This window comes from Pungitius pungitius, chromosome 9, assembly GCF_949316345.1.
Source record: "Pungitius pungitius chromosome 9, fPunPun2.1, whole genome shotgun sequence".
NCBI lineage: Eukaryota > Metazoa > Chordata > Actinopteri > Perciformes > Gasterosteidae > Pungitius > Pungitius pungitius.
This window is the reverse complement of record NC_084908.1, coordinates 9,424,851-9,452,418: the sequence shown is the minus strand read 5'-3', so window position 1 is coordinate 9,452,418 and position 27,568 is coordinate 9,424,851. Positions and strand designations below refer to the sequence as shown.

Below are 27,568 nucleotides of genomic sequence, written 5' to 3'. Positions count from 1 at the left end.
AGACTTAGTACACCAGAAAAAGGCAGATGTGCCGGGGTATAACAACCGTTTAGTCTCAAATTTGGAATAACATTTCTGTATGTAAGATTGGTGGCAATTTTATCTCTCTAGTGCACATTTGATGTTTTTTCAATTGATTTGGTTTTGAAGTTGAGTCATACAGAATAATTTAAGTTGTAATGTCTAGACATTAATCCAGCTTTCTCTGCCTGAACTTGTTGTGCTGAACAGAGCTGCAGGATGAATGCCTCCAATTACATGTGTTCATACATTGCCACACAAAAGCAGTGAAAGGAAGGAAGTTGTTAATAGTGAGTCATTTTAACCACAGATTGACACATCAAAAGTTGGATAAAGCCTTTGCTTGATTCTACCCCAGCCAAATGTTAACCTCATTGAAGCAAAATGTGCTTCTGGGTTCTTTTTCGATATTTCATAAAATCTGCGACATAGCATTGTTATGTAATAACATACATTTTTGTTATCTTCACACTATTGTTTGTTGTCCAAGAATCCGTTTTCTCTTGAGAAAAACAAGATCAAGCAATCTACTGAAGTTGAGAAAGGACTTAGAAGAGAAAGACAGAGGTGACATCTAGCGGTGTAGAGAGAAATTACACCCAACACATTTTCCCTTAGAATCAATGCCTGACTTGGTTTTATTTTGGTGTATTGCTGTGATTTTTGGCAGACTGTCTACACCAAGAAAATACAGGATGCAACAACAAGAGCTGACCTCAGGCAACAAAAAAGTTATTGACTTTTTATCATTTTATTTTCATGGCCTAAAACGACTTTCATTATATTAACCCTTTAACTGCTCCTTTGTTTTTCGGATATATAAATTCTTCCAATGAAAGACCCCATTTATAAACTATAATAAACCATCTGGATTTGAATACATGTCTGTTATCAGGAAAATGTATCCTCTTTTTTTGCTGCAACCATATTTAAGTCTCACAGCAAAATATCACTTTCTGCTACTCTGCTATATCATTGCACCAGGAGAAGGAAAAAGACCCAAGTTAACTCCCTTAAACCACTTTCTTTGTCTACAGTCAACTGGAAATTTCAAGTAACCCACTGAATCATTTACTACACAATTATTCTGTGAGTAAGTAACAAGTTTGGCAGCAGAAGTGAACCGCAGTATCACTGAATGTCCTCCACTTTGGTGTCAACGGAGGAGGACACAACCTCTCCATCAACAATCTCTTCCACGATGATCTTCGTTCTTCTCTCCACGTGGGGCTTATGCTCTGTAGAGGTGGACAACAAATATAATACATCATGAGACTGCAGTCGTCAAACAAGCCTCAGTCAGAGGCACTGCTACGAGGTCAGAACATTGGTTTGTGTCATGATTTGGATCCGTACCTTCCACTTCCACAGTCTTGCTGATGACCACAACCCTGTGGAGAGAGTCAAAGATGATTGTTAGAACCTATCTGATGAATTTATCCGTTGGCCCGCTGCTTTCACTTTGACCAAATAAAACACTCACGTCTTTGTCTCACTCAGGTCTCCGTCCAGCAGTCTCCTGTACTCAGCGATCTCCATCTCCAGCCTCATCTTGATATCGAGCAGCTGGTTGTACTCGGCCTGCTGCTGCTCGATGGAGATTTTCAGCTGCTGGAGCTCGATCTCCAGAGTGTTGATGGTCAGCTGCAGCTGGCTGAGCTGTGCACTGTATCGGCCATTCACTTCTTCCAAGTTCTGTTTCCGGCACTGAAACTGCAGCACAAACGGACGTTATTATGACAGTTTAACGATGTATCGTTGTAGTGTTTACCTTGATATCCTTCATGGCAACAGATAAAATGGTCAGATCCTGTCTGTTACTATTAAAGCCCATTGTGCAGTGTTTTGGAGTCTTGTGAGCCTTTAAACAGCAAATCTATTATATTAATCTGTTATCTATTATAATCTATCTAACTTCCTGGATCATAATTCATGGTTTTAAACAACATGCCCCCAATAACACAGCATTGTTTTAGACCCAGACTGCACAAGCCTTTTATCCCTTCAGGACACCCATGCCACTAGCAATGGGAGAGCGTCAGGAAAGGACTTTGTGATAACCATTAATATCAAGAGGACGGTTTCCATGTAAATATGCACATGGGAGTGATGCTTTAGGAAAGTTAGCTGATCATGCACCCCCCTGCACAGCGAAGGTGTGCTTTTACATCCAGTCAATTTGGCTATGGCCTACCTCTGTGACGATGCTTTGATAAGTAATCTCCAAACTCTGGTAGCTCCTCTTCAGCTCTGAAAGCTCTTTGTAATATGTCTTCACCTCTTGTGAAGACGTCACAATTTGCGTCTGGAGAGTCTCCACCTTTTATTTTTTTTAAACACACACATAGAAAATTATAATCAGCATCATCGTTTCAACATTGTAACATTTCAGGCACGTGGCTCTGGTGTCTCACCTTAGAGTTGAACCATTTCTCGAGCTCCTCCTTGTTCTTCAGCACCACCGCCTCATACTGGTCCCTCGTCTCCTGCAGGACCACATTCAGATCGACGGACTTTGCGCTGTCCACCTCCACATGGACCCCGCCAGTCCGCTCGGTCCTCAGCAGACGCAGGTCCTGTAACATTGACATGTTGCTCTCTTGCCCCTCTACAGGTGTTTGAGTTGTTGCTGTCACGACCACTAGATGGCGCCATAGCACATGAGTGGATCTCACCTCCTGATGGCTGTTCTTCATGAACATCATCTCTTCGTTCAGACCTTCTACCTGTATCTCCAGGTCACTGATAGAAAGAGTTAGTACATCCCTGGCCCCTCGGATACGCGACACGTCCGCCTCCGCCGTCGTACGCATGTTAGTCTCCATCTCCAACCTGCAGGACGAAGCCAGGTGAAGTTGAATAAAATGAGTGAAAACAATAATGATTTCTATAGTCTCCAGTCTTCTCCATTAGATGTAAATGCTAATGAGCGGGGCAATACATGGATATAATATTGCTATCATGCTATCAGATGAGAAACATTTCTAATATCAGAACTTTGTATAATAGTGTATTTTTTTACCTATTATTAAATTCTCCATTACAGTAAGTCATTTTCGGAACATAATGACTATTATTTGCGTTTACACTTTGATTAATTATGTCCTCAGTACTGATGGTAATTCATCAAAAATCACTAAGTATAATCCTACAGTATTGAGGTATGAATGGGCCACATCATTTCTCTATAAGGTCTTCAAATGTGTTTGATGTTCATCCAAGTGAAATTAATTGGAGTTGGATTGTTGGATTTTAGCATGAAAGAGAGGTAGACCTACTTCATTGCAAAGTCATCTGCAGCCAGTTGAGCATTGTCCAACTGCAGGACCACACGTTGATTCTCAGAATGTTTCTGTGAGATCTAAATGAGAAGAAAATATCATCGTATATTTAAATGTTTTTTCACTCAAAGCCATAACACTGGCTGCCTGCGTTAGTGATCCATCCTTGTTTGGACACTACACTCGTGCTGTGCTTGTAGTTTATTGTGTTGTAGTACAATGTTGTGTGTTATATCGTTTCTGTAAAATGTGAATAGTTTACCTGAGCTCGGAGATTAGTGATTGTGGCAAAGTAGTCGGTGAAGTCATGGGAGAGAACGTTTCTCTTCTCATAGAACTCTCTGATCTGCAGCTCCAGCTTCCCGTTGGCTGACTCCAGTGAGCGCACCTGCACACACAACCGCAGGGTGACACATCATGCCAGAACATATTAGACATGACAGATACGTCTATTTATGAAACGCTTCGTAACTCCTGGTTGGGGCTTGGAGCCTGTTTCCTGGGTTTGTTGTGGTTAAAGATGCATCAAAAAGGCAATTTGTAGACCTACTCAAACTAAATAATCATCACATGTATTTTCATGAATTGATGAAACAATTATTCAAATGCTTTTTAATTCTTTAGTTGTCAAAGTATTTCAAATCAACAGAATGTAAAAGCGTACATGTATAAGTGATGCATTCATTCTCATCCAGTGTTAGAGCACACATGCAGTGCACAAATTATCCTGTTTATAAAATCTATCATGCTTTAAATGTGACATATAAACATTCCCATGGATGAGTTTAAGGTGCACAGCATGCCGCTGTGAGGATTCAGCTTATTCTTGGTGTCAGTAGAGATCGGTGATGAGATGGAATTTTATGAATATGTTCAAAAAATGCTCCATTCTGTGATTGTATGAAGAAAAGAGACCACTTTTATCATATAAACTGTATGATGAATCAGAGAGAATCTTCAACACAATGTTATTATTCTAATATTCTCAAATAAGTTGATCACATATAAACATAATTCATTTCTGATAAAACCCCCATGTATAGGGTTTTTGTCCATAGTCAAAATGCAGGTCTTAGACAGAAAGCATTGTGCTCGTCCGTTCTTACCTTCTCCAGGTAGCTGGCCAAGCGGTCGTTGAGGTTCTGCATGGTCAGCTTCTCATCGTGGACCATGGCAGTCCCGCCGAATTGGGCCAGGCCACCGGAGGAGTAGACTGACTCCGAGATGCGAGTCCCGAACCCCCCCGGGCCCCGTACACGCTGGGCGCACGGCTCCACGGGGCCGCCACGGACACTCTGGTCTTGCCGCTTGCGACAAGCTGCATCTCTCTGCTCACGCTGCTGGTGGTGCTGCTGCTGGAGATGCTGCGGGAGCCGAAGCTGCGGCTTTGGCGCATGACGGCGGTGGACATGATGACAGGCGGAGGTGAGGTGGCCTAGAGGCGACGAGTAGGGATGGAGAGTCCAGCGAGGAGTAACTCTACCTGAGACAGCGGGACATTTTATAGTCTGGAAGGAGGAAGCGCAAACTGGTCCCCGCCACAATAGTGTGTGGCATGCAAATCGCATCATACATGTGTTAAGGTGTGGTGTAAAAGATGGGTTGAACGTCAAGTTAGGCAACTTGATGGATGGCTGATAAGCAGACTGACAGTAAGCGAGGCATGAAGATAATTGTTTTTCTTCAGCTGTCAAAAATAGTTAAGCTGTTTCAGAAAATCTGCTCAGGTATTTGGAACAGGCAGAGTGTTCACAACTGTCCCTTTTGATATAGAAGACACATAATCCACCTTTTACAAATGAAGTGTTGAAGTTAAAATAAAGAAAACTAAGCCTCACTGTAATGCACTGTCCTGCTGTAATGGATTTTGCTGCAGCATCACCCCAGTAGCAAGTCTGGTTTGCTACTGCTATGTTTTTACATGAATTGCAAATATGCAACTACATGTAAATCCATTAATCAATTGTACGAGGAGCAGTAATAACATGTTCTATTACAGTTTTCTGACTGCATTTCAACTACTGTGAGAGTGTACACAGTTGATATACTGTACTGTAAGCAGCATGAACAACATGATTAAAGAGACAGACAATGACGGCTTCATAACAGCCTCTGTCTGCAGTTACCTGTACCTGCACCATATTTGAATCTTTGTCTAAGAAGGGGGTGGACAAACCAGTTAATTGGTAGGTCTTTCTCATGAACTATACGTCTTTTCAAGCATAACTTTGAGATCAATGCCCAAAATACACAAACCCAAAGATGCAATGCTGTGTCACACCTTTTCGAGTTATCTACCATCAGGTGAGAAGGAAATGATCTGAACAGTTTGACATGAGAATCTGAAAAACTATTTAATCTGCTGTTGCCCACGCCCTCTCGGTTGAAGTAACAGGTGACACTTTGCACAGCACTATTTAATGACTTTTGTTACTTTCACATTCATTACAAACCATTACGGTAAAAAACACTCCATTACAAATACAACTACGATACCAGTTAAAATGACACTAAGTTAGGCAAATATAAATTATACATCTGTATGATTAACAAGGATTTATCACATGCTCAGTAGGTTATGTGTATTCATTTAATCCATTTCACTTTTGAGGGCAATATTGTGGATTTTCCAACTTAGAATGAAAAACATGTAATTTCTTTTTAACTAAAGTCATGCCAGAGAGCTTAGCAGCCCAAAGTAGCACCTAAAATGATTAAATTGTGGTCTGACTGACACTATTACACGGCCAAGAATGTATTCTCACTAAGTAATTTATTCAGCATAACCTTTTACCGTGATGAGTATCTGCTGCAGCCACGCCTCACAACGTGGAGTCCAATCTTGGGATCAAGTCAAAGGCACGAGGTGTTTCAAGTATGTGTTATTTGTCTATCATATTTCAGTAGGTGTGTTCCGCCGGTGCACTGCGTGCATTAATGCCAGATACAAGACTAGTAAATGTTTATTGGATTGGATTATTAGAAATATTGACTGATATCTAACAACGTTCACAAACCCCTTTCCAACTATTTAGTATACTAAATAGGATGATATCTCAGTTTAATTTACTGTAAGGCTGCTTAGATTTACATCCCGAGGTTTTGTTTGCAAACACAATAACCGAGTGAAGCCTGTAAACGCGCCTTGTAGTTTTTTCACTAAAAGGGTCGAGTGTACGTCATCTGGAAAGTCCAGGCCACAACGTGACACGGTGATGGGAATCAATACCGCCGAGAAATCAATAGATCCTACATACTACTTTTTTTTGTCAATTTTGAAACACATCATCCAGCGTTACGTAAAATGAAATGTAAAAACATCTGTCGACAGCCCATACAGAAAATTAGGCACTTAGATGATACATAAGAATAGTAAATAATACATTTGTCTGTCTTTCCTTCCAACAGTTGGAATAAAATTAACTATAAATGTTTAGACCAAAAATATCTTAAAAAAGGAAGCTAGGTAAGAACACCAGAAACACGTTTTCAGCGACTACATGTTAACATCGGATCCTATGTAGGTAACAAAAAAATAGAGCTATGGGAGCATTGGATTTTTTCTGTAAACACATTGACTCGTTTTACTGTTATTGCAGTGCAAATTAGACCTTCCCAGGAGAGTGAAAAGCATGATAATGGATTTGTGGAAGTCGTGGTGGATGGTTTCCTCTACGCACATCCTCCCAATGCATCTGTCTACAAATCAATCGTGGACACCATACTTGTGGTATAAAAGGAGACGATCGGCTCCTTTTGGACCAGAAGCAAAACACTTGTTGGATTTTGTTGTACACGTGGTTGAAAAAGTTTTCACAGGTAACAGGTAACTTCTTTATTGTTCTGTTACAGAATTATTTTGTCCCTTCAATTAAATAGAACTGTTTTTGTCTCCTTTTTCAAAGTCATGTCAAGGAAAGTTATTGTGGTGTTTGCACTGCTGGTTGCACTGCTGCCACCCTCTGCAGCCGGAGACGCCACAGACACTCATCTACTGCGGCAGCTTCTAGCCAAGACGGAGACGGCGAGAGGCTCGGCAGGCGGAATGGAGGCGGTGCCTCGGGCCCCTTTGGCACGGACGGAGAGACGGGCACACCTATCGGAGGACGAACGGGAGATTATGACAAAACAAATAATGCAAGCAATCTCAGGTATGATGTGGGTTGGCGTGTGAAAAGGCTATGATTGTTGACGCGAAAGTGCAATGAGTGATTTGAGTCGGCAGGGATCCAAGGAGACGCTCAGATCTGTGTGCTGAACACTTGTGTGTGTGCTTCATGTTCATAGGAATGGTTTGTTCACAGAGATGAGGAACTCGGAGTGCATGTCAGATCGGGACTACCAGGGCTGGGTGGACTTTGGACGCCGGGACGCAGAATGAGTCACAGCGACCTGAGAGCTCAGGATTCCTGCTTTTTGCTCACGTTTTATTGAAAGCCCATGTTCCTCCCATGTGTACTTTATAAATAAAACTATTTTGCAGAACCATCACGGTAGTAATATTCTTCTTCTTCGCTGCCATGAGGGAAATAAAATAAATGTAAGACTGTGCTGGATGGAAATGCAACGTTTTATTGACAGGTGGTACAATTTAAACACAGAACAGAGCAAACAGCGGTGCAGAGAAACAGTTGTTTGGTTGATTTAAGTCAAAACACAAATGAGGAAACCTGTGTTTATGACATATTCCCTTTTTAATCCACAGTATCCTATGCCTTTTTGCTACAGTTGATTGGCTCAACAAATTTCAAGGAAACATGCTGTTTAAATAATTAGGACCTCTTCTGCTCGTGCATGAATGCAGACTCACTTTGCATGTCTAAAACTATTTTGATTTAATTAACCTCCCAGCAATTGAAAAACTCCTGATTGAAGTAAAATTCAGCAGATTTTATACAAGCATGATTTTCAGTGAAAACAGTGCAGTAAATTTACATATGACTTGTAAAAAGCCTATTCATCTTCTTGATGCAACATGGAAAACCAATGAGGGCAAAATACAGAAATACAGCCCAAACCCCCTGTTTTCCCTGAAAGAGGGGATCTTCAGGGTAGACAGCTGCAGGATGTCAATGCCATCCGCATTTAGTCACGCATCGTGCTGTGCTCCTAGATCAACGTCTCAAGTGTTTCACTTCGTATAACTGACCATCTTATTTACAAAATGATAATCTCAATTTAGCAGCTAATAAGCAGCAAGACCAGAGTGCGTTTTAGTGCATTTGAAAGTTCTTCAGTGTGACAGCATAGGTTCAGTTTGTGGTTCCAACTAACAATAATTTACTTAGTAGTCTCTTTTTTCCCCTAAAAGACAACATTTTTATATACACATAAGTGATGTTCCGCTTGGGAAACTGCAGGATTGTTTTTTTTCTAAACAAGCAAATGTGAGAAAGGTAACACGGTAAAAAAAATGTTTCTTTTTTGTGTAAAAAGTCTAACAAACTGTTGATAATTAGGTGGTTTTCATAAGATGAAGATGTCACTCACGCACACAAAAACACACACCTACTGACTTAAAAAAAGAACATCACTGGCCACTACCAACTTAAAGATGGCTCTAGCACATTCTGTGGCGTATGCTTCCAAGACAGCGGAGCTGTGGGGCCCTGTACTGCACAGGATGGATCACATGGTTGGAGGTCAAGTCACCACGGACGGATGAAATGTCCTCATCACACTTTCGGAGGATGTCCGACCGCTTCTCTCTTCCACGCGGCGCTTCATACCCCAGGCTGCCACTCTGTGCAGCCCCAGACCTTGAAGCTTCTCAACCAAGTTTAAACTGAAAATGTACCGTCGACCCTCTTTTTCCAGTGGGGAGACCCCACAATTGTCTTTTATTTTGGAGGGTGAATGTTTATTACTACGGTTGTGGTGCAGGTGGTCGTGTGGAACAGCAGAGGCTGAGATGCCGCGCTCTTGAAGCAGCTGCACAAGACCCAGTGAGGAAGTGTTTACATTTGAGGTGGGGGTGGTGGGGGCCCGGCCTTCTTGGCCAAAGGGCCACTGGTTGGATGGCGATGAAGTGTTCATGAGCTCACAGTTCCGACAAGATGGCAGGCCGAAAGACTGCAGGCTGCTAATGGAAAGAAAATACAACTATTAAAAATAAAAACACAAAATAGAATAAAACAAAGAGGTTTCTTCTCAAACGAACATGCAAGCTCATTTACAAATAATGGAAAACAACAATGAAACAGTTAGAGTTGGTTAATTTGTTAGTGTCATCATTTCTGCTCAAGATGAATGAACAAGATGTTGATGGGGCAGCAGAGATAAAACAGGATCTGGTGGTTTGCCAAGATGAAAACCTAGAAAGGTCAAGAGACATAAAACATAGCAAACCGAGAGTGTGTGGCGGAGTACAAACAAGTTAGTGTGGTTAGGAGGGGACTGAAGCACAATGCAGGATTCCCCCTTTAGTTGTGATGATCTTTTCAGTTGGGTCACAGCGAATGTACAATATCTCTACGATCCTCTTCTGAAGTGATTAACCAGGGTGTCACTTGGTTAACGAACATTAGTCCCGTGCCTCTGTCATTAACAATAAAATCCAGCATTCATAATGTATCCATAACCCTCGACTCTTACTTTGCCCCGAAGGAGCCTACTAGAGTTGGAGGAAGAGCCTCGACAGACGTTTTCTTCCACTGTAAAGCGTAAAGAGTCGAAGATTAAGAGAGAAAAAGATCACGGAAGACAAGAAATCTGGAACATCCTAACTTGTGGATAAATGAACCAACTTTTTACAGGAGTTTGCAGTAACTCATGTACATCACAACAATATCAGTAAACACAAACAGCCTGCTAAAACACAACATGTACATTCTTACCTAGTGGATAAGGATGGGATGAGAAGGGAGGGTTGCAGGACCTGGCAGGTTTTAATGGGAGAGGTCTGAGGGAGTTTGGGACCAGGTGGAGAGACTGCAAGATCACGGACGGAGAAAAACGCACATTAAACTAAAAGTTATATTCAATGAGGACCTACAAGACCTAATGAAGCTGCTAACAGGAGTAACACCGAGGAGAGAAAAAAAGAGGTAACGTGGATTTTAGAGGAAGAAAAGGACGACGCTACTGGAAGTGTGTGGCATGAGGTCAGTGTGTCTCCTACCCATGCCATGTGCTCCAGACAGGTCAGGCTCGTCCTCCTCCAGGTCGTTCAGACTGTAGACGTGCTGTAAGTCGACCTCGAGCTCCCTGAAGTCTTTAGTCAGGACGCCTGGACGTGGATGCAGGATGCCTCCCAGGTTGGGTTTGGCCAACTGCTGCCACTGGTGCAGAGTCACAGAGCCTGACGGGTCGGAGGGAACTCAGGTTACAGAAATACGATGCAGTTACTTGGTATTCATACAGTGCAAAATGACAAGTTTTTTCTCTCAAACCAAGTATGGTATGAAGTTATTTGATTCATTAACATGTGATCTAATTTCTCCACAAAAAGGAATGATACAGCTGCTTGTGCCCACAAAAAAGGGACATTGCAGACAATAAAGGTGAAAATTAAACAGTTGACTTACAATTGCGGTAAAAGAATTTGTCCCAAAAACAAAAGCAGCAGTTCTATTTAATTAGGATCACAGACTGCTGTCAACATGGATCTGCACAATTGTGCTGTTTGTGAGGGCACTTCAACTTGGACAAGCGCCTGTGAATTGATGAGACACGGCATGCAGTGAGACTCCTACCTTCCAGAGGTTTGACAATCTGCAGGCGGTCGGGCAGGTAGGACCTGGATCCCCCTGAGGAGCCACAGGAGGCCCGCGAGCTGGCGTTGGAGTAGTTGGTCCCCGTTGATGCTGCCGCGCTGGAGACCAGGCTGTCATTTGGCGTCAGGAAGCCACTGGAGCCCTCGCCCTCTTCGCAGTCTGCTGCCAAGGCGTGAAGTTTACGCTCGCGCTCAACCTCGAAGAAAGGCCGCTCGGAGGAATGGTTCTGCTGGCGGGCTGACAGGCTGTGCAAGGCGGCTTCCAGGTCCTGGCCCCCTGGTGTGCCTGGCTGGCCCAGACGCTTCGGCCCACTGAGCCTGTGGTGAATAGATGTGGATTTAGCGGTGTCAAAACTGTAATGGGTTGATCATGTTGCAAAAACATTTTAACTTTAAACGATGCCTAAAAAAATAGATCTGCAAATTTCTTTTTGTTTTTATACTGCACGTACTGTATGTGAAAGGATGCACACTCAAACACACCTGTTGTCTTCTTTCTGAGCATTATTGAAGCTGGGCTTGTCCTCCAAAGTAAGGCTAGCATTGTCTGAGCCATAGTAGCTGGTTCGGGGGGTACTCGTGCAACTGGATTGAGTTGACGCTGGGCTGGAGCCTGGCAGCCCGGGGGAGTGACACCCGGACCGCAGCCTCACAGCCTTGTTCACCACCTTCACCGTTTCAAACACACGCCAGGGATGGTTCCTGCAGGGAGAGCCGGGTCGTGAGTGGACATAAATAGCCGACACGCAATTTACATTATTCGCCTCGGTTGCAGGCCTCTTTGCAAAATAGAAAAAAGTACAACCCAAAATCCAATCACTGGATTTTTGAAGATGAAGCAAATTGTATAAATTATCTAGGAGCTAGAAATGGTCAATTGTAATGTAGCGTCTTTCAATTAAAAACTACTGAATCCCAGCTCAACACAAGATATAGGAGGGACGGAACGTACGCTATCAACCCTTTTGGACCCCTGCATACAATCATTCAAATCTGTCTTTTAAAATATCTCCATATATTTGTTGCAGTGGATCTTTAGAGCAACAGAAACCTGGCTGAAGTGACACTGTAGATTTACGTTTATTTATTTGTAAGCTAGCGCTAATAGATGATGGATGGACACAAATGTCTTTTGAATGCTTGGTGTACAGTGGCGGAAAGTATGAAACTTTGGTTTTTATTTAAAATTCTACAAAAAAAATCTATATATATGAATCATAATCTTTACTTATTAAAGCAGTTGCAGCAGCACAGAAGAACAAAACCACGGACTCACTTGTACTCTGAGGGTGCCGAGTTGTCCCGGCCTTTGCGGAAGGTGCCCTCTATCTCGGCTGCCAGCGAGTCCATGGGGAGGACAGAGGCTAGCGCAGTGTAGCGCTGCACCGTGCTGTTGGGAAGGCTCTTATTACGCAAGTTCTTAATGTCCTCTCGGGCCTCACGGAGCATGTCCTCACACTGAGAGTACTTGTCCCGCAGGTCCTTCAGCTGCAGACAAAGGGGGACATACCCGTCAAATTGTATTAAATAAAGAATAAATTGTATAAGCATTTGCAAAGACATATATAAACTGTGTGTGTAAGGCGAGAAGAGAAGCGACTTAGGGTAGAAAATTATATATGCATTTTAAGAAAATATTGATTGTAGGTGCAGTGCTGTGTGGATTAAAATAATTTAATATAATTTTAATCCAGAAGCAGTTATTACCCAAGTAAAAATTAAACTAATGAAGGCCACAAGCAGAAAAGCATCCGCTACACATCCACAGGTGCTGGATGCGAAAGAATCTCATATTGATTCCAAGTGAGTATATTTTGTCAAATGAATTGTACTTGTCTTGCCTCTGACTGAAGATTTAGCTGGCTCTCACGGGAGGCACTCAGGTGTTGGTTCAGCTCCTCGTTCTCATGTGTGAGCTAGAGGGGACAGGGAGAAGATCGGGAGAAGACCGTGAGAAGACTGTGAGAAGACCGTGAGAAGCGTTTCACTGCGGCACTCGCAGAGTGTCCTTTTGAAGACATCATGCAAACGTTTTCTCACCCCTTTGCAACGGGCCTGCAGGTCAACAATCTGTGCGAGCAGTGAGCTGATCTCCTCCTGTTGCCGGAGACAGTCTTCTATTTTTCGCGCCAGCTCATCTGACAGGTCGACGACCCGCTTATTCACAGACGCTGAGACACAAGAGTCGTGGTAAATACACCTGTGGCCGATCATCTCTGCGTTGCTTTCATATACTGACATTTGACTGTACAACTTACAGAGTTCTTCCACACACACCATCATAAGCTCCTGCTCTTGCTCCTCGTAATTGGCCGTCTCTGTTGTGAGGTCATTGGCCTGCAGAAGCAATGTCAAAATGTCACACTTTTAGTGCTGGAGGCATTAAAAAAATTAAAATGGTATTTGAGGGTACAGTACAATATCAAGAGCTTGATTGTTTTTTAAAGAAAGTGATGTGTCTCATTTCATCCAATAATTATGATAAACATTCCGTTAATTTCACGTGTTGCGTACCTCTAAACGCAGTTTGCGGTTCTCGTCCTCTAAACCCTTGAGTTTCTGCTGCATGAAGTCGTGATGGACGAAGTTGAGGAGTGAACTGCATGATTCGTTCCTTTTTATTCTACAAGTGAAGATGAATTGTTAGCATTAGAAATGTTTCTCTCACTAAGACAAAACAAAACTGAGCTTGCAGAACCAAACAACATGTTTATTTCATCAAACTACTTTCTAACTAATTGAGTGGTACTATGGGATCATGTAGTAAAGTACGTAATGCTAAGATTTTGCTCCACATCAGATTAACCGTAAACAAAATGTGTGTTTTCTCTTCATTTGTGGTGATACAACAGATATTAGGTACATTAGGCCTTTTTGAAACAGCCAGTGTCTGTGGGCTAGTGTCCATGGGTGTGTGTGTGTGTGTGTGTGTGTGTGTGTGTGTGTGTGTGTGTGTGTGTGTGTGTGTGTGTGTGTGTGTGTGTGTGTTGATGCGTGCGTGTTTGTTTGTGCAAACCCACGGGGATTGTGATTCAGCGTTCTCGATCTCCTCGGTGCTGGCGTAGAACTGAAGGAGGTCGTCTCGCATTGAGAGCTCATGACGTAGTTGAGCAATCTGGAAGATGCAGTGAACAACATCTCTTTAGCAACACATGGACAATGAAACACAGACAAGTTATTTCAGTGAGACAACGGTGACATGGGGCTTTTTTGTACCTCTTCCTTTGCAATCTCAAGCTGCTCATCCAGCATCTCATTGCGTGCGGTTATTTCTTGGTTCTGCTTCAGGAGAGATTGACCGATTCGCGCTGCTAACTCCAGATCCCGCTCTTTCTGCAAAGTAAAGGCAAACATTTTACATTTATATAGGAATATGCATAATTATGTAGTATAGTTAGCTATATGTTGTAAAAATATTATATAATCACAATTTAAATGAAACTGCTGGTATGTCTTTTTACCAAATATAATGAAATACTAATGCCGTCAAGGTTTACAAACAGGAATGTTCAGTAAGGCTCATCTGCTGCGTGTCTCTCACCTCCTCCAGAAGGTGGGTGACTGCCTTGATGTCATGATACGTCTTGGTGACCTGGCCCACTCTGTCTGAACACAGCACTGAGGGAGGAAGGAGAGAATGGTTTAATTAATGAAGACTCAGTGGCAGAGCAGGGTGAACGTCAGTCAGAGCCCTGATGGGCCTCCACTGTGGCCTCTGCGATCAGTGTACGAATGCGTGTGAATGTGTGAATGACGACAGCGAAAAAGGCTTCAAGTAGTCGGTAGATGAGAAAACCCTGATCCTCCAACGGAGGGATTGCTAAATGTTTCTAGGTCTTCGGGTAAACTTATTTCACCTACAAAATTGTATTGTGTGTATGTATTAGAACTACCCCCCACCCAAAAAGGAACCAACCAACCAAGAAGAAGATACAAAACGCCTGGAGTGGACAAATTACAAGGAAAAAAACAGTATTAAGGACCACAGTAAATGTGTATCAAGTAAAAACCGAACATTTGTGTTAACTAGGCAGGAAGGAAGAGGTAAAAGGGAAGAGAGCGGCAATAGAGACAGCCCTGGTGATAATGTTGCTTCTTGGCCACTAAATAAAATGTCCAGTACTGTTTAGTTACTTTCTATTTGAGGTTCTGCTTTTCTTTGGCCTTTCTGGAGACACTTCTCAGGAGGAAATGGATCATTGGAGTGTGAAATAAAATGAGGGAAAGGCACACATGAACAAATCCTGGTTACATTTTTCATTATTAAATATTGACCTGAGAAAACAGCAGTGGGCAAAGCCAGACCGCCGACAGTTGTCTTAGTGAGAATGAGATACTCGAGTCCACCTATTTTCTTCTTGAAGTCTCCACAGCTACAGACCCCAACGTCTAGATACTGATCCTCTTAGCTTGATCCTTTTCAGCCCAGATAAGACGGCTGTAAAGACCTCGTTCTCCCGGACACCAATATAGCTCATGGGGAGAGATGGCCAGGGCTAAACTGACAAAGCGGTCAGACCAACAGGACATGTGCAGGATGGGAGGGATAAGACTGACTGCCTATTGACCTGAAACTTTGTTTACATCCCAAGGAATTCTTTGTTTGTGTTCTGAGTTAAAAGATAATACGGGTGTCGCAGTGTGTGCGGGGAAAGAGTCACTTGAGTCATCGATGTGGTTATTAATTGACATAATTAGTATTCTGGTGGTGAGCCAAACACTGTAAAAGTTGGTGTTTCCTTTGAACGGCCCTTTTCGGCTTTGTGCTTTTGTAGCAGAACTTCTTTAGAAACCATCTTTCAACACGTGACTCGCCTGTTGAAGGTTTCTAAATGAAACTGCATAACTCAAAAACAAAGTCAGTCGTGTGATCATAGAGATGAGAAGTTGCCAACAGCAAAGCAATTAGATAGAGGTTGCAGAATGTGGCAGCGTTATCAGTGTCTAATGAGGCTAATGCAAAGAACTGTGACTTATTTATTATAATTCATGTGAATTCATCAGTCTGAGCTGATTCATTGTAAAATAGAGGTCATGTTTTCCAGTTAACCAAGTAGATTGAAGAGTAGTGCAAACACAACAGATGAAAAGGTTCTGCGCCGGGAAACTGGATGCCATTTTACCTAGAAAAATAACAAAGCTTTACCAGACAAAGGATAAGGAAATAATGTGTCAAAGCCACACCTGCAGAAGTAGAATGTAATCTAATTTGGGATGCTAAGTAGGTAGGGCACATAGCACATATAAGCACGTAAATACTCTGAGCACTAGTCCTCTATCTGATATACACACACAAACACGTATACACACATATATATACATATACTAGGGCTATATACATATGTACACTAAATGCTGTTAACACAATTTTCTTTCGCATTAACACTACTGCGCACTTCAGCAGACTACGTTGGATGCGGCATGCAGGAGAGCTGTCGACAAACCAGCGCAAGAAGAATGAAGCGTCTTTAGAATCCCAAGGAATGAGGCGTGTACGAGCCTCCCGACACGCGGCGCTGCGAGGAAAACACCCGAGTTCTGTGGAACGGAGCGACGGCGTGACTCACACAGCAGTCTGAAGATCAACATCTGCACCCTGCTGGTCTTATTGGTCAGAATGAGAGAGGGCCCTTATCCTCTGAAAGAGGTTTGAGGGTGTTGCTCGGAAAAACGCCTAGAGAAACAGAAATACAGTACTCACATCCACCTTAGAAGCCATACTCTTCCACAACATTGTCAACATGTCTGATAACAAGATGTTGCTGCCTGGTCAGTACAGCACTTACTATATTACTTTGAATCTGCGGGTTCACTAAATAATCAATTTACTAAACTTCTGCCTAAATTGCGCACAATTACATTGATCATGTAATGATTGATTCCATTAATCATGTAATTACCTAAATGTATTCAGTAAATTAACAAGGGTTAATCCCATAATAGTTCAACTTCCTCAAATCCTAATGTACTTAGGAATGGATTGCAACCCTTGTGCTAAAAGATAAGTCTGCAGCCGGAGTGTAAGTGGGCTTCAGATACTGTCCCGTGTGCACATGCACAAAAGAAGGCAATGAGGCTTCTGCAGGCATTTTCATCTGCAGTACTTTCATTATTTCACATCAATCTATCTCCAGAATGTCAAATGAAGTTCATTTAATGGCTTATTTGAACGAATGCATCCTTCAGCAAGCGAGCGAACTGTACTCCGATAACGTCTCACGTGTTGGCTCCGTTTCAGCTTGACCTGACGGCCGCGGCGTGGAACAGATCAAGGAAAGATATGCTGCTGCCAGCTGGAGGTTTTAGGGTTTGTGTAGACTTAAATCCAGGCAGCCGACCTGACCTGCTGCTTGCGTGCTAATGCTGTATCTAATGGATGAACGTTGCAAACTTATGCTTGTGATGTCTGTCATGCTGTGGGGGTCAGACAGGCCTGAATGAGCACCAAAAGATAACAATCATTTATCCTCGATTGATGGAAGAGTAACAACACCCTCGCTATGGAGAATTGAACGTAAAAACAACACAATTAGATACTATCAGATTAAAAACTACAGCTGGATTTAGCCTAAAATATATATATATATATTAGGGCCGGGACTTTAGCGCGTTAATTACGATTAATTAATTACAATGTGAATTAAGATTAATTAATTACACAAAAAATAACACATTAAACATTTTTCACGCATTTTTACACTTATTATTTGCACCGCGGAAAGTTTCTCACTGGATGAGTTTCGGCAAACCGATTATACTGGAGCACCAACTAGCGTTCATGACTTCAGACAACAACAAACCACAGTGAACATGAACGAAGAAGCTGACGAGACCGTGTCGAGTGAATGGGAAATCTTATTATAATAAACACATGGATGGAAGCGTGGATTACAGCATGGTTGTGTGCAAGCTATGCAACAAGGAATTTGCATATCACCGCAGCACATCGAGCCTTAAGTATCAACTTAAAACAATGCAAAACAATTAGCAGCTGGCGTAGACGTTAGCCCGACTCCGAGAACAAGGACCCACACCCAACCCACACTGCACCAGATGACTTGAATGAATTAAGGACCAGGGTAACTAAGTCCACGTCTGAAAAAATAACCAATGTTCTGAATGTACTTGAAAGTATTGGTCTATTTAAAAAAACATAGTTTACAGAAGGTCTACTTACCTTTAGGCTACCTGAATTTCTGAAAGTACTATATATCTAAATATGCTATTGCTACACTTGTCTGCTGGAATTGGTTGAACAAAAATAAAAATCCATGTGAAAAAAATTACTTCTCACTGTTCTCAGGTCAAATATTTATGCAATTGAAATGCGATTCATTTCGATTAATTAATTACAAAGCCTCTAATTAATTAGATTAATATTTTTAATTGAGTCCCGGCCCTAATATATATATATATACAAAAATAAAAATCCATGTGAAAAAAATTACTTCTCACTGTTCTCAGGTCAAATATTTATGCAATTGAAATGCGATTCATTTCGATTAATTAATTACAAAGCCTCTAATTAATTAGATTAATATTTTTAATTGAGTCCCGGCCCTAATATATATATATATATAAAGAAATATCAATAATACACTTCACACCCATAATGTGTTCAATAAAAACGTTTTTGTACATGCACCCAAAAAATAGCAATCTGGTTTATACTGTTAAATTAAAGAGTGGCTAGAAATGCATTTGTTTGAGTGCCTGTTTTTTTGGAAGGGTATCCGTGTCGCAGCGTGGTGCCAGTCACATGTCCATTAAGACAAAGAACGCCCGACAGCGGAGGACTAGAGGAGAGTTCCTGCTTGCATTCACTGATCCGTTTAAGCAGAAATCACATTTTTTAATCTCAGATGCACAACCGGCACCTATTTTAAAAACACTGTAACACAAACAGCTTATGCCAATACAAACTTCTCTTCACTACCAGCCAAGCAAACCTCCTCAAATGATATTATTTTTGGCACGCGTCACATAAAATGTGAAGGCGGCTGCCAATACTGAACGGAAGCCGAAGCAGCGACACAGTTAATACACCCGTAGTCCGTGGAACACAGACAAAAAGGTAACGGAAGTCTCAGGAGGAGCATTCAGGACATTCCCAGAATCTCATTCCACATATTTAAGTCTGTTTCTGAAAAAAAACTCCACTCTATGAATCAAACCACGGTAGAGAAGAAGCAATCGTGGACAAAGAAAATGTTAACAGTTAAATTGAATTACTATTACCTAATTCTATGGCTCTGACGTCCATTTAATAAAACACTGACTCAGAGTGCAGCCGATGATAAACACAGGGCCTGATACACCGCTGCAGTGTGCAGTGACGCACGCACACAATGACCTTCACACCAATAAGAGAAAACTAAATATATTTACAAAACTTTACACGCCTCGGGCCACAATCAGGTTGAACTGAAGGAGTTTAATGACAACATCTTCAAGATCAAGCAGCATTTTGTTGACTGGTAATAATCATTGTATATGATGCAGTGACATCACTGAACCCTGCAGTACCCGAATCGCACTGTAAAGTATACGAGCTGTGAGATAAGACCTTTGAGACACAATGTGCAACAAAACACACAGACGACAATATTTGCAGGGCAGAGTAACCATTAAGCGCAACTTCATGCTTCATGCAATTTGTCTCAACTCTCCAAAACATGGAGCAGCCTCCTGTGCATGCTCCTGCGTTGTCCTATCCTCTGCCTCCCCACACTCATCTCACCTTGTGTCACCTCCTGGCAAAGGCTTTCCTTCTTGGGGTTGTTGTTGTTATTATTATTATTATTGTTATTGCAGTTGAGGCATTTCTTTTCCTCCTTCACCACTTCATCCATCACAAGACTCGAAGAGCTCTTCTCTTCTTCCTCCTCCTCAGATGCAGAGAAGCTCCACACCTCCATGGTAACCGGAGGAAAACCGTCCTTGGCCCCTCGGTTAAAGCCCTCCTCTACCTTCTTCTTCTTCTGATCCTACTGTGGGGGTGCTCTGCTGTAAAACCTCAAATGTGCGTCTGGCTTCATTCTGCTGGCCTGTGTGATTGGAAAAAAAACAGCCACCAGCCTACGTGAGTGGGTGTATCCACCTGTCTGTGTTCCTGTGTGCGCAAGAGAATCTGAGCTGCTTGGTGTTAATAAATAATCCCTCAGACTGTAAGAGCCTTCTGTCGTCACGCGTGCCTCCGTACACCTGGCCACGTTGGACTACCGGGTAGGAAAAGAGGGGAGGAAGAGAAGGAGGGATGAAGGAGGAAGAGGAATCTGAACCACAAGCCCCAAAATCTGAAAGCGGTCACGTCGACCTTCTCCAAGCACAAAAAGATCAGGATTGTTAGCTATTATTAAAAAGATAATTCAGGATGGGGATGCTCATGCCGTTAAAAGGATGCAGTATTAATCCCACCCACCCCTGTGGCATTGAGCGAGATGGTAGGTTCCGCCCCTGCCAATGGATGTTCAGTACACATACGTAATACCAGATGCAGAGAGGGCTCTGGCGTAAATCTGCGTAAAACGCCCCCCACAGGGGTCCGATGGGAGCAGCAGAGTGAATAGAGCCTGAGATGTAAGGGCTTCCAACGGTGATGTACAGAGACTAAATATGCATTTGGTTATTCTGTTAAGATATCTATTTCTCCCAATATTAAAACAATGATATGAGCAATATACTATTTGAGTAATAAATAATAATACATTCAATAGAAAAATCCCAATTGATATGTCATACTGAGCGTTAGAGCGTTGTTTTTTTATGAGCAGATAGTGAGAAAGCTTTGGTTGGAAAGATTATTAAGGGAACCACAAAGATAACTTTCCATCTTGTATCAGATTTTGTTTCATCTGATACAAGATGGAATGCAAACCAAAGTTTGTTTTCTCATGCTCCCCATTGTGCTTCATTGATCCACAGTCACTTATCTTCACTGCTTCATCACTCTCGGCAGCATGCCCTTCAGTTACTACCCAAGACACTTCAATCAAATATTAACCAACTCATACATTTTTCAAACTCAAACCTGCTTTTTCCAGGTCAAAAGCAGCACCCGGGGGCCATAGAGACACACATTTCACGACCTGTGATATCCTATCCATGCACTCTTTCTTTGCAAAGTCAAATCTACAAGGGTAGCACATCTAACTGAAATGTGTACGGTTTAAGTGGGCCGCTCTCCACAAGAATCGCTCAACTGGTTGCATTTAACAGGCCAGTGCAACAACAACACAACTAAAAAAGCTGCGATAGAACATGGGTCATAAGGAAGTAAGGTTTCCAGTACTTTGCCCACAGAGGCACAAGGAAAGGAATGGCTTGTGGATTACATTTTTCTTCCTGGAGTCGCCTTTCTCTAATAAAGTAACAATGAACTTTTATTCAACGATCTACAGTCATTGTATCAGCATGACAAGTGAGAGAATAACCATATTTTATAAATTTTTGAGAAACCAGGGAATTAACAAGACAATAGAATAAAATCTTCATTAAGTCAGCTCAGCACAATGCTATAATTCAATGGGAGTATATCAAAAGCACCGGTACAAGTCTCTGCAAACTTAGAGCTGATATCACTAGTCAATATGTGCACAAGGAAACACACCACAAGGTCATTTGCCACATTAATTTGATTCAAAGCAAAACTGCACAACTATCACAGAGAACTAAAATGTCTGCTCTAATATATCAACAATCAAAACGTATTAAAAATCCAGAATGCCCTCACAGTCTGCCCATGCCTAACTACATGTTGAAGGTTGCTGAAGGTTTATCATTTAAGCAGACAAGTGACCCCCCCCCCCTCTGCTGCACCTCGTGTCTCAGCTGATCCATGGGTGTTTTCCCTGGTTTACATGACATTAATGTTAGGTAAAACATTTCAGTCAAGTGCTTCCTTGTTTATTCTGGTTTTGTCTTCCAATAAAATATTACCAGATGTTAATCCAGGTCATAATCAAAACCATATTAGGTTTTTAAATTGTGTTCCAATGGCTGCATGGGACTGTAAAGTGGAGTTTGCATGTTCTTCATTTGGCAGCGTGGGCTCCCTCTGGCTCCCAAAGACAATGCAGAATAAGACATGCAGTGTTAGACAATGCAGTAAAAAAGACATTTTTACATCTGTGCAGAGCACTTTCATAATGTGTGTCATAATGTGTAATGCTGTTAGACACACTGGCATAAACCGTCGCAGCCGGTCATAGGCAAAAAAAGCACATTGAAGGAGGAGTCACTAAATCAGCGACCGCCTGCAGCTTACAACCTCAGTAATTAACCAATTTTGCGGTTTCACTTGGACATCGTGAGAATATAGGATGCGGGGTGAATAATATGGATGTTAACTTTTAAAAACAATACACCATGCCATCTCAAAATACTTCACTGAAGCGGAGCCGGTCGCTGGCAAAACCCTCACTAAACGGTGCAAAGTGTACACAAAGCAGCACTCACAGAAGTACTTGAGAGTCTCTTCGATCTGCTCGTGGGTGAGCCCCAAAACGACGGCCGGCGGCAGCAGAGGGGTGTGCAGCCAGTCGTCATTGTCGTATCCAAACACACCGTCTGCTCGAAGAGTGTAGTTGGGCCGACCCTCTGATAGGAGGCTCACTATCTCCAACTCAGGCAGGTCTGAAGAAAGGTCTGAGTGAGGGGAGGAATTGTTGGTTTGTACATGGGTGATTGTGTAAAGATTTGTGAGTGAATGGATTTATTTATGAGGAGAAGAATAGAAAGACACATTAAGGAAGCAGCACTTTACATGAAGCGTCACCTACAGTGGCACACTGCCCTCTAGTGATGAATCTATGAACTCATATTGTTAATTTAAGATTACACTGTTTCAAATATAATTTAATAACTGTTGGTGCGTGCTATCATCAAAATATTTAACAAATTTGCAGAATGATGAGATGATATTCCTCCTTTTGACTCACCCGTCAAAGTCGACACATCGTGGAATCTTTTTCCCAAGTATCTTAGGTTTTCGGTTGAATCAAAATGAAGGGTGTGGGGGTCCACATCCAGGCCCCCCGTTGCCTGCCCCCACCCCTCATCGAGGGAGAAAGCTGAAGGGGAGGCCAGGTGGGCCTGTGGGGACCAGGAGAGAGGAGTAGCAGGATGATTGGAGGAGGAGGAGGAGGAGGCAGGGTGGGACAGCTTGACTGGAGCCGGAGGGTTCAGGGTGAAAGTGAACCCAGCGCTTGGTGCCCCGCGGTGGGACTGAGGCCCTCTGGTGTCTCAGGGAGACGGCACAGGCTGCCGCGGCATCGGGCTCCGACGGGCTGAGGAGGTACTGACGAGAGAGAGAGAAAACACAAAGAGAGCGGGACAAAAAGAGCCGAAAAACCTCAGAATGTTAAAAGGAACCAAGTGCAGGTATGTTTTGAATATACCTTGAATAACCTTTTTTTCAGCAGCTAATCTAAATACTACACATCTGTGGTATGAAACAGTAACCAGCGAAGGATTAATCAATAAATCATGAAATACTTTCATCACTTTCATCAACATCTAATACTTCTAATTAAGTGAGTGACTGAGACTCATATTTTTTTCAAAAGCTGTGAACTTTCCGGGCATCAAACCTTCCGTGTGATTCAAAGAGCTTTTCAGTAGAAGCCAAAATGTGCCCGGACTTCCGTCTGTGTTAAAGGGTCAAAAAGATAGAGTTACCCTGTGCCTGGAGCTACACACTGATCAGGTTCCTCATAAGTAAAACCCCTCTTTCAAAAACACACACACACACACACACACACACAGCATGAGGGAGTACACGCTCTGTGCATCACACACAGAACAGAACCTCTAAGGACTGGAGTCTTATTGATCTGAGACTGATTCAATATTGTCTCTGATATGATCTGCCACCTATTTGACTACGGTTTATCTCTGCGTCATCAGTTGGCCCTTTACAACTTTAACTATTGCAATCCAATTAAATATTAGAAACATTCAAGCCACTTCCTCCAAAAATGAGAATAGAATGAATTATTGGACTGTTTTACTTAAGGGCATTAGGTTTAACTAGCTATGCATAATGATCTAGCAACTGACTGTATAACGTATGTAGTTGCTTCTTTAACTTTCGGTTATATATCATCTGCCAGTGCCAGCACAGCACTGTACGGGTCCACACTGTCTGAAAAGCAGCCCCAACCTAATGTTTCAAATAAGAAGTGCTCCTGTACCACATAGTGTGTATAAAAAGTCAAAATATACAAGGTTGTGTTAATGACACAGATTTTTATAAGAGGAACCAGACATATTTTTCTATAGATATTTTAAAAAGTATCATAGAGTTTAAAAATCTGCGTAACAAAGCTAGAACAATGGTCTAAACTGTGTCACGCTTTATCCACATCGATAACAAAAGGTCACTTGATACCTCGACCCAGTTATTGCGGTCAATAAAATATGCTAGAGGGTTGAGCCAAATTAAAGCAACAACTACTAGTCCAAGTACAGGGCCATCATGTGCACATGACACACACACACACACACAGCAGTACACTTGTATGTGTAGGACCAGTGGGACACCACCACCTGAAGCTCTTTCTCTTTGTGGGTCTACTCCCCTCCTCTGGTTGCCAACGCACGGTTCATCCAACCAGCTGGTTTTGGTTAGTGGCCATCACGTCCTCATCAATCCTCTGTCTCATGTGGATGTCTGAGGAGTGCCACCACCTGCACACACTTCAGCCACTAACCCACATCACTGGCTGTGATCTGCAGTGTGTGTGGTGTGAGTAGAGTGAATGTCCTCACTCATCCACAACAAAATCACTTTGATTTGACACACTGTGGGAACAGTATCATCGTAATTTCACAAGTTATGTACTCAGGTCTAGAAATAAAAACAGGCCCGTCCAAGCTTTTCACATCAGCGCTCAGCCAGTGAAACACACTGTTGGTTTGTTAACAATGTAGCCAAGCGAGGCCCTGTCAGCCACTTGGGGTTTGAACCTCGGGAACATTGTTATTAGCTATCTCTCCCTCCTTTGTGTTCTCATCCCCTTTAGTGTGCTTGGCGGAATGACAGAGAGAAGAAGAAAAAAAACTGGAGCAGCATTCATACGAAGCTTAATGGAGCTGCAGTGAAGAACAGAGCCTCGTGGAAACACGAATAACTGGACAAAACCGGAATAACTGGCCAAAGCCAAATGTAAAAAGCCATCACGGGTCCTTGGAAGTGAACTTTAACCAGAATCAATGTTACATTAATCAAATAGAACATTAACTAAATTAATGGAGTACCGGTAGATTAAAACTGTTCTTTTAGTAGTTAACTACAGGCTGTCGTTCTGCTTACTTGCTTTAAGTCTTGGCCTTGGATCTGACCTGTGCCAAACAGAGGTAAAGGACGTTTGAAAAGCTATACGTTGGTACTCTGTGTAAACAATGCCCTTCCAGGAGGGTGCGTCTACGTGAGCAGAGGCACACAGGAGAGCGGGAGAGGGAGCGAGAGAGAGACAGGACACCCCCACTAAAGGGGCCAAATGAGAGTACATTTGGATAGTAAAAAGCACACCAGCAGGTAGCAAGTTGCATTCTGCACACAAGCAAAACAGCACTTTTGTTCTTGATCTCTTCTGTAACAAAATAAAAATATAAAATAAGTTTAAAGGGAGGGCCATCACAAGGAACCTTTCATTAACATACCTCTGGCATGACCTTGGTTCTTACCTGCTCATGTGACCGAGCCTCAAATGACCTTTTATTAGTCTTTGACCCAAATTACGACAGGTGAGCAAGGTGAGCTCTGCCTGATGCAAAATAATAGAATAAGATTGTCTCTAAAAGCAGTCAATGCTTGAATTCATAACTATCCAGAGGAGTCTGCATACCTTCTCAAAGGTTATTAATATAATAGGAAAGTTGGGAACGAGAAAATTAGATTTCAAGCAGATCTGTAAGAGTAACAAACAAAGTTTCTTTATAAAGCGTTCAGGGCAAATTAACTCGCTTAACAGCAGCATGAAGCTCTGGTACGTTAGCAGAGTAATGCACATATGGCCCGGATGATTACCTTCAGTTTATGATAAATGAAGTAGAATAATTCATGGCATAATATACGTTAACCATCTTACAATGCTGTGTGAGAATGAAAAGCCAGCACACTGTTCTTCAAAAACTCCACATCCAGTAATTCAGCACAGTCACGTGACTTCTATGAAAATGATCACACTGGATTAGATATTCAACGCTAATCATCGAAGATACGGCCGAAGTGCATCAGTATGTTACAGTCCAGAGATAAGCGGACGTGCATTTGTTCATGATGTGAGCGCACTATTAAGTCCACAAAAAATTTACAATGCAAACTGCTTGCACACAAACTAACACGCACATACACAATCTGCATCACAAGACGTTTATGGAGCAAACAGATGTTTAACGAGTAAATTGTCTCCATCCGTGTCGCCAACCAGTGCGATATTCCGCTGCTCAGGTTACAGGATCTGTGGCTCATACAAGACTGAACAATCACATTGATCCTTTATTCTATTTCAATCCACATAAGGCAAAATATAGCTGACCAGAATCAACGAAATGGACAAACGATGCAGAATTAACAGCTTTGTGTGTCATCAAACTGATAATTCCAAATGTTATTAAAACAATGCTTTGGTACTGGTCATCACACACGCATTATTTGACCAGTTACCGAATATCCAGAACTATTTCTGTGAAATGTAATGTGTGTAGAAACTTATTTTAAAACCGTATGTTTGATATGTTTAGATCTAATAAAACATTCCCCTAACATAGCTCATTGCAGATGCATTCCTTCATCTTCTGTTCTATATTCCAGCAAAACATTGAAATACAGAAACGTAAACATTTCTAAGCAGTGTCACAATGTCCATCAAGCAATAGTCAAGTCTATTTTTCAGCTGTGAATCAAAAACGATGCATTGGGCAGGTTATCGTCACCACAAAGCTTGATAACACAAACCAGCTACATGCGGCCTTGACCATTATAACCCCATGAATGGCATCATGCATCCATTATTGTATATCGTATATCACCAATATATTATACATCTTATATTTTACATTATATATAAGAATACAAGATATATTGTAGAATATCTATGCTTATAACTGATATTAACGTCATTTTATATGTATCCGGTGAGCACAATGCAAACACAAAGCCTACATCATCACATAAAACAGGAAATGATAGGAAGCAAATATTGAAGTTTGTCACGAGAAGAGAGAGCTGGAAGAGATTTGGGAAATGGACAGGCTGCCAAGATTAAGGGCAGCAACTGATGATTATTTCATGTAATGATTTGACTGTTTACTATCTTCAGATGAGTGGGTGAGGAAAGTATAGAAAGATGGTTCGAAAGCTGGACAGCATCAGACATAGAGATCAAATAGACAAAGAGGAGTAAAAGAGCATGTGGAACAGACGACAGGCCGGTGCACAGAGGCCCTTAATGTGAGCAAGAATGTCACCCTGACAACTGGGAGAGCTATATGTGGACAGCACATCCACAAGAAATGAAAGTGGTGAAGAGAACCCAAATACCAATCA

General features: G+C 42.1%; 2 protein-coding genes and 1 pseudogene across 2 annotated transcripts; 1 reads left to right on the top strand and 2 right to left on the bottom strand.

The window, feature by feature from the left end:
- Positions 1 to 805: 805 nt before the first annotated feature.
- Positions 806 to 4,786, bottom strand: LOC119218459 (keratin, type I cytoskeletal 20-like; annotated as a pseudogene).
- A 2,244-nt stretch (positions 4,787 to 7,030) lies between these two features.
- On the top strand, positions 7,031 to 7,799 carry LOC119218135 (gastrin/cholecystokinin-like peptide). Its single transcript, XM_037472315.2, has 3 exons — positions 7,031 to 7,121; positions 7,208 to 7,453; positions 7,607 to 7,799. Exons 2-3 carry the CDS (start codon positions 7,210 to 7,212, stop codon positions 7,681 to 7,683), a joined length of 321 nt encoding a protein of 106 aa, XP_037328212.1. The 5' UTR covers positions 7,031 to 7,121; positions 7,208 to 7,209; the 3' UTR covers positions 7,684 to 7,799.
- A 55-nt stretch (positions 7,800 to 7,854) lies between these two features.
- hap1 (huntingtin associated protein 1) lies at positions 7,855 to 27,000 on the bottom strand. The gene is made up of 16 exons (XM_062564361.1): positions 26,985 to 27,000; positions 22,956 to 23,258; positions 22,474 to 22,662; positions 14,558 to 14,634; positions 14,233 to 14,349; positions 14,037 to 14,131; positions 13,531 to 13,639; positions 13,275 to 13,353; positions 13,057 to 13,187; positions 12,858 to 12,932; positions 12,293 to 12,504; positions 11,500 to 11,718; positions 10,997 to 11,334; positions 10,423 to 10,602; positions 10,139 to 10,232; positions 7,855 to 9,384 (listed from the first exon to the last, which is right to left on the bottom strand). The coding sequence occupies exons 1-16, from the start codon at positions 26,998 to 27,000 to the stop codon at positions 8,946 to 8,948; spliced, it is 2,673 nt and encodes an 890-aa protein (XP_062420345.1). The 3' UTR covers positions 7,855 to 8,945.
- Positions 27,001 to 27,568: the final 568 nt, after the last annotated feature.

Bases quoted from the DNA above. Each gene is read 5' to 3' on its own strand.
- LOC119218135 (XM_037472315.2), top strand. From the start codon at position 7,210: ATGTCAAGGAAAGTTATTGTGGTGTTTGCACTGCTGGTTGCACTGCTG. The intron at 7,454-7,606 runs GTATGATGTGGG...GTTTGTTCACAG, and splicing joins AATAATGCAAGCAATCTCAG to AGATGAGGAACTCGGAGTGC.
- hap1 (XM_062564361.1), bottom strand. The intron at 13,188-13,274 runs GTAAGTTGTACA...CTTGTGTCTCAG, and splicing joins GGTGTGTGTGGAAGAACTCT to CGTCTGTGAATAAGCGGGTC. The intron at 12,505-12,857 runs GCAAGACAAGTA...CTTTGTCTGCAG, and splicing joins AGCTAAATCTTCAGTCAGAG to CTGAAGGACCTGCGGGACAA.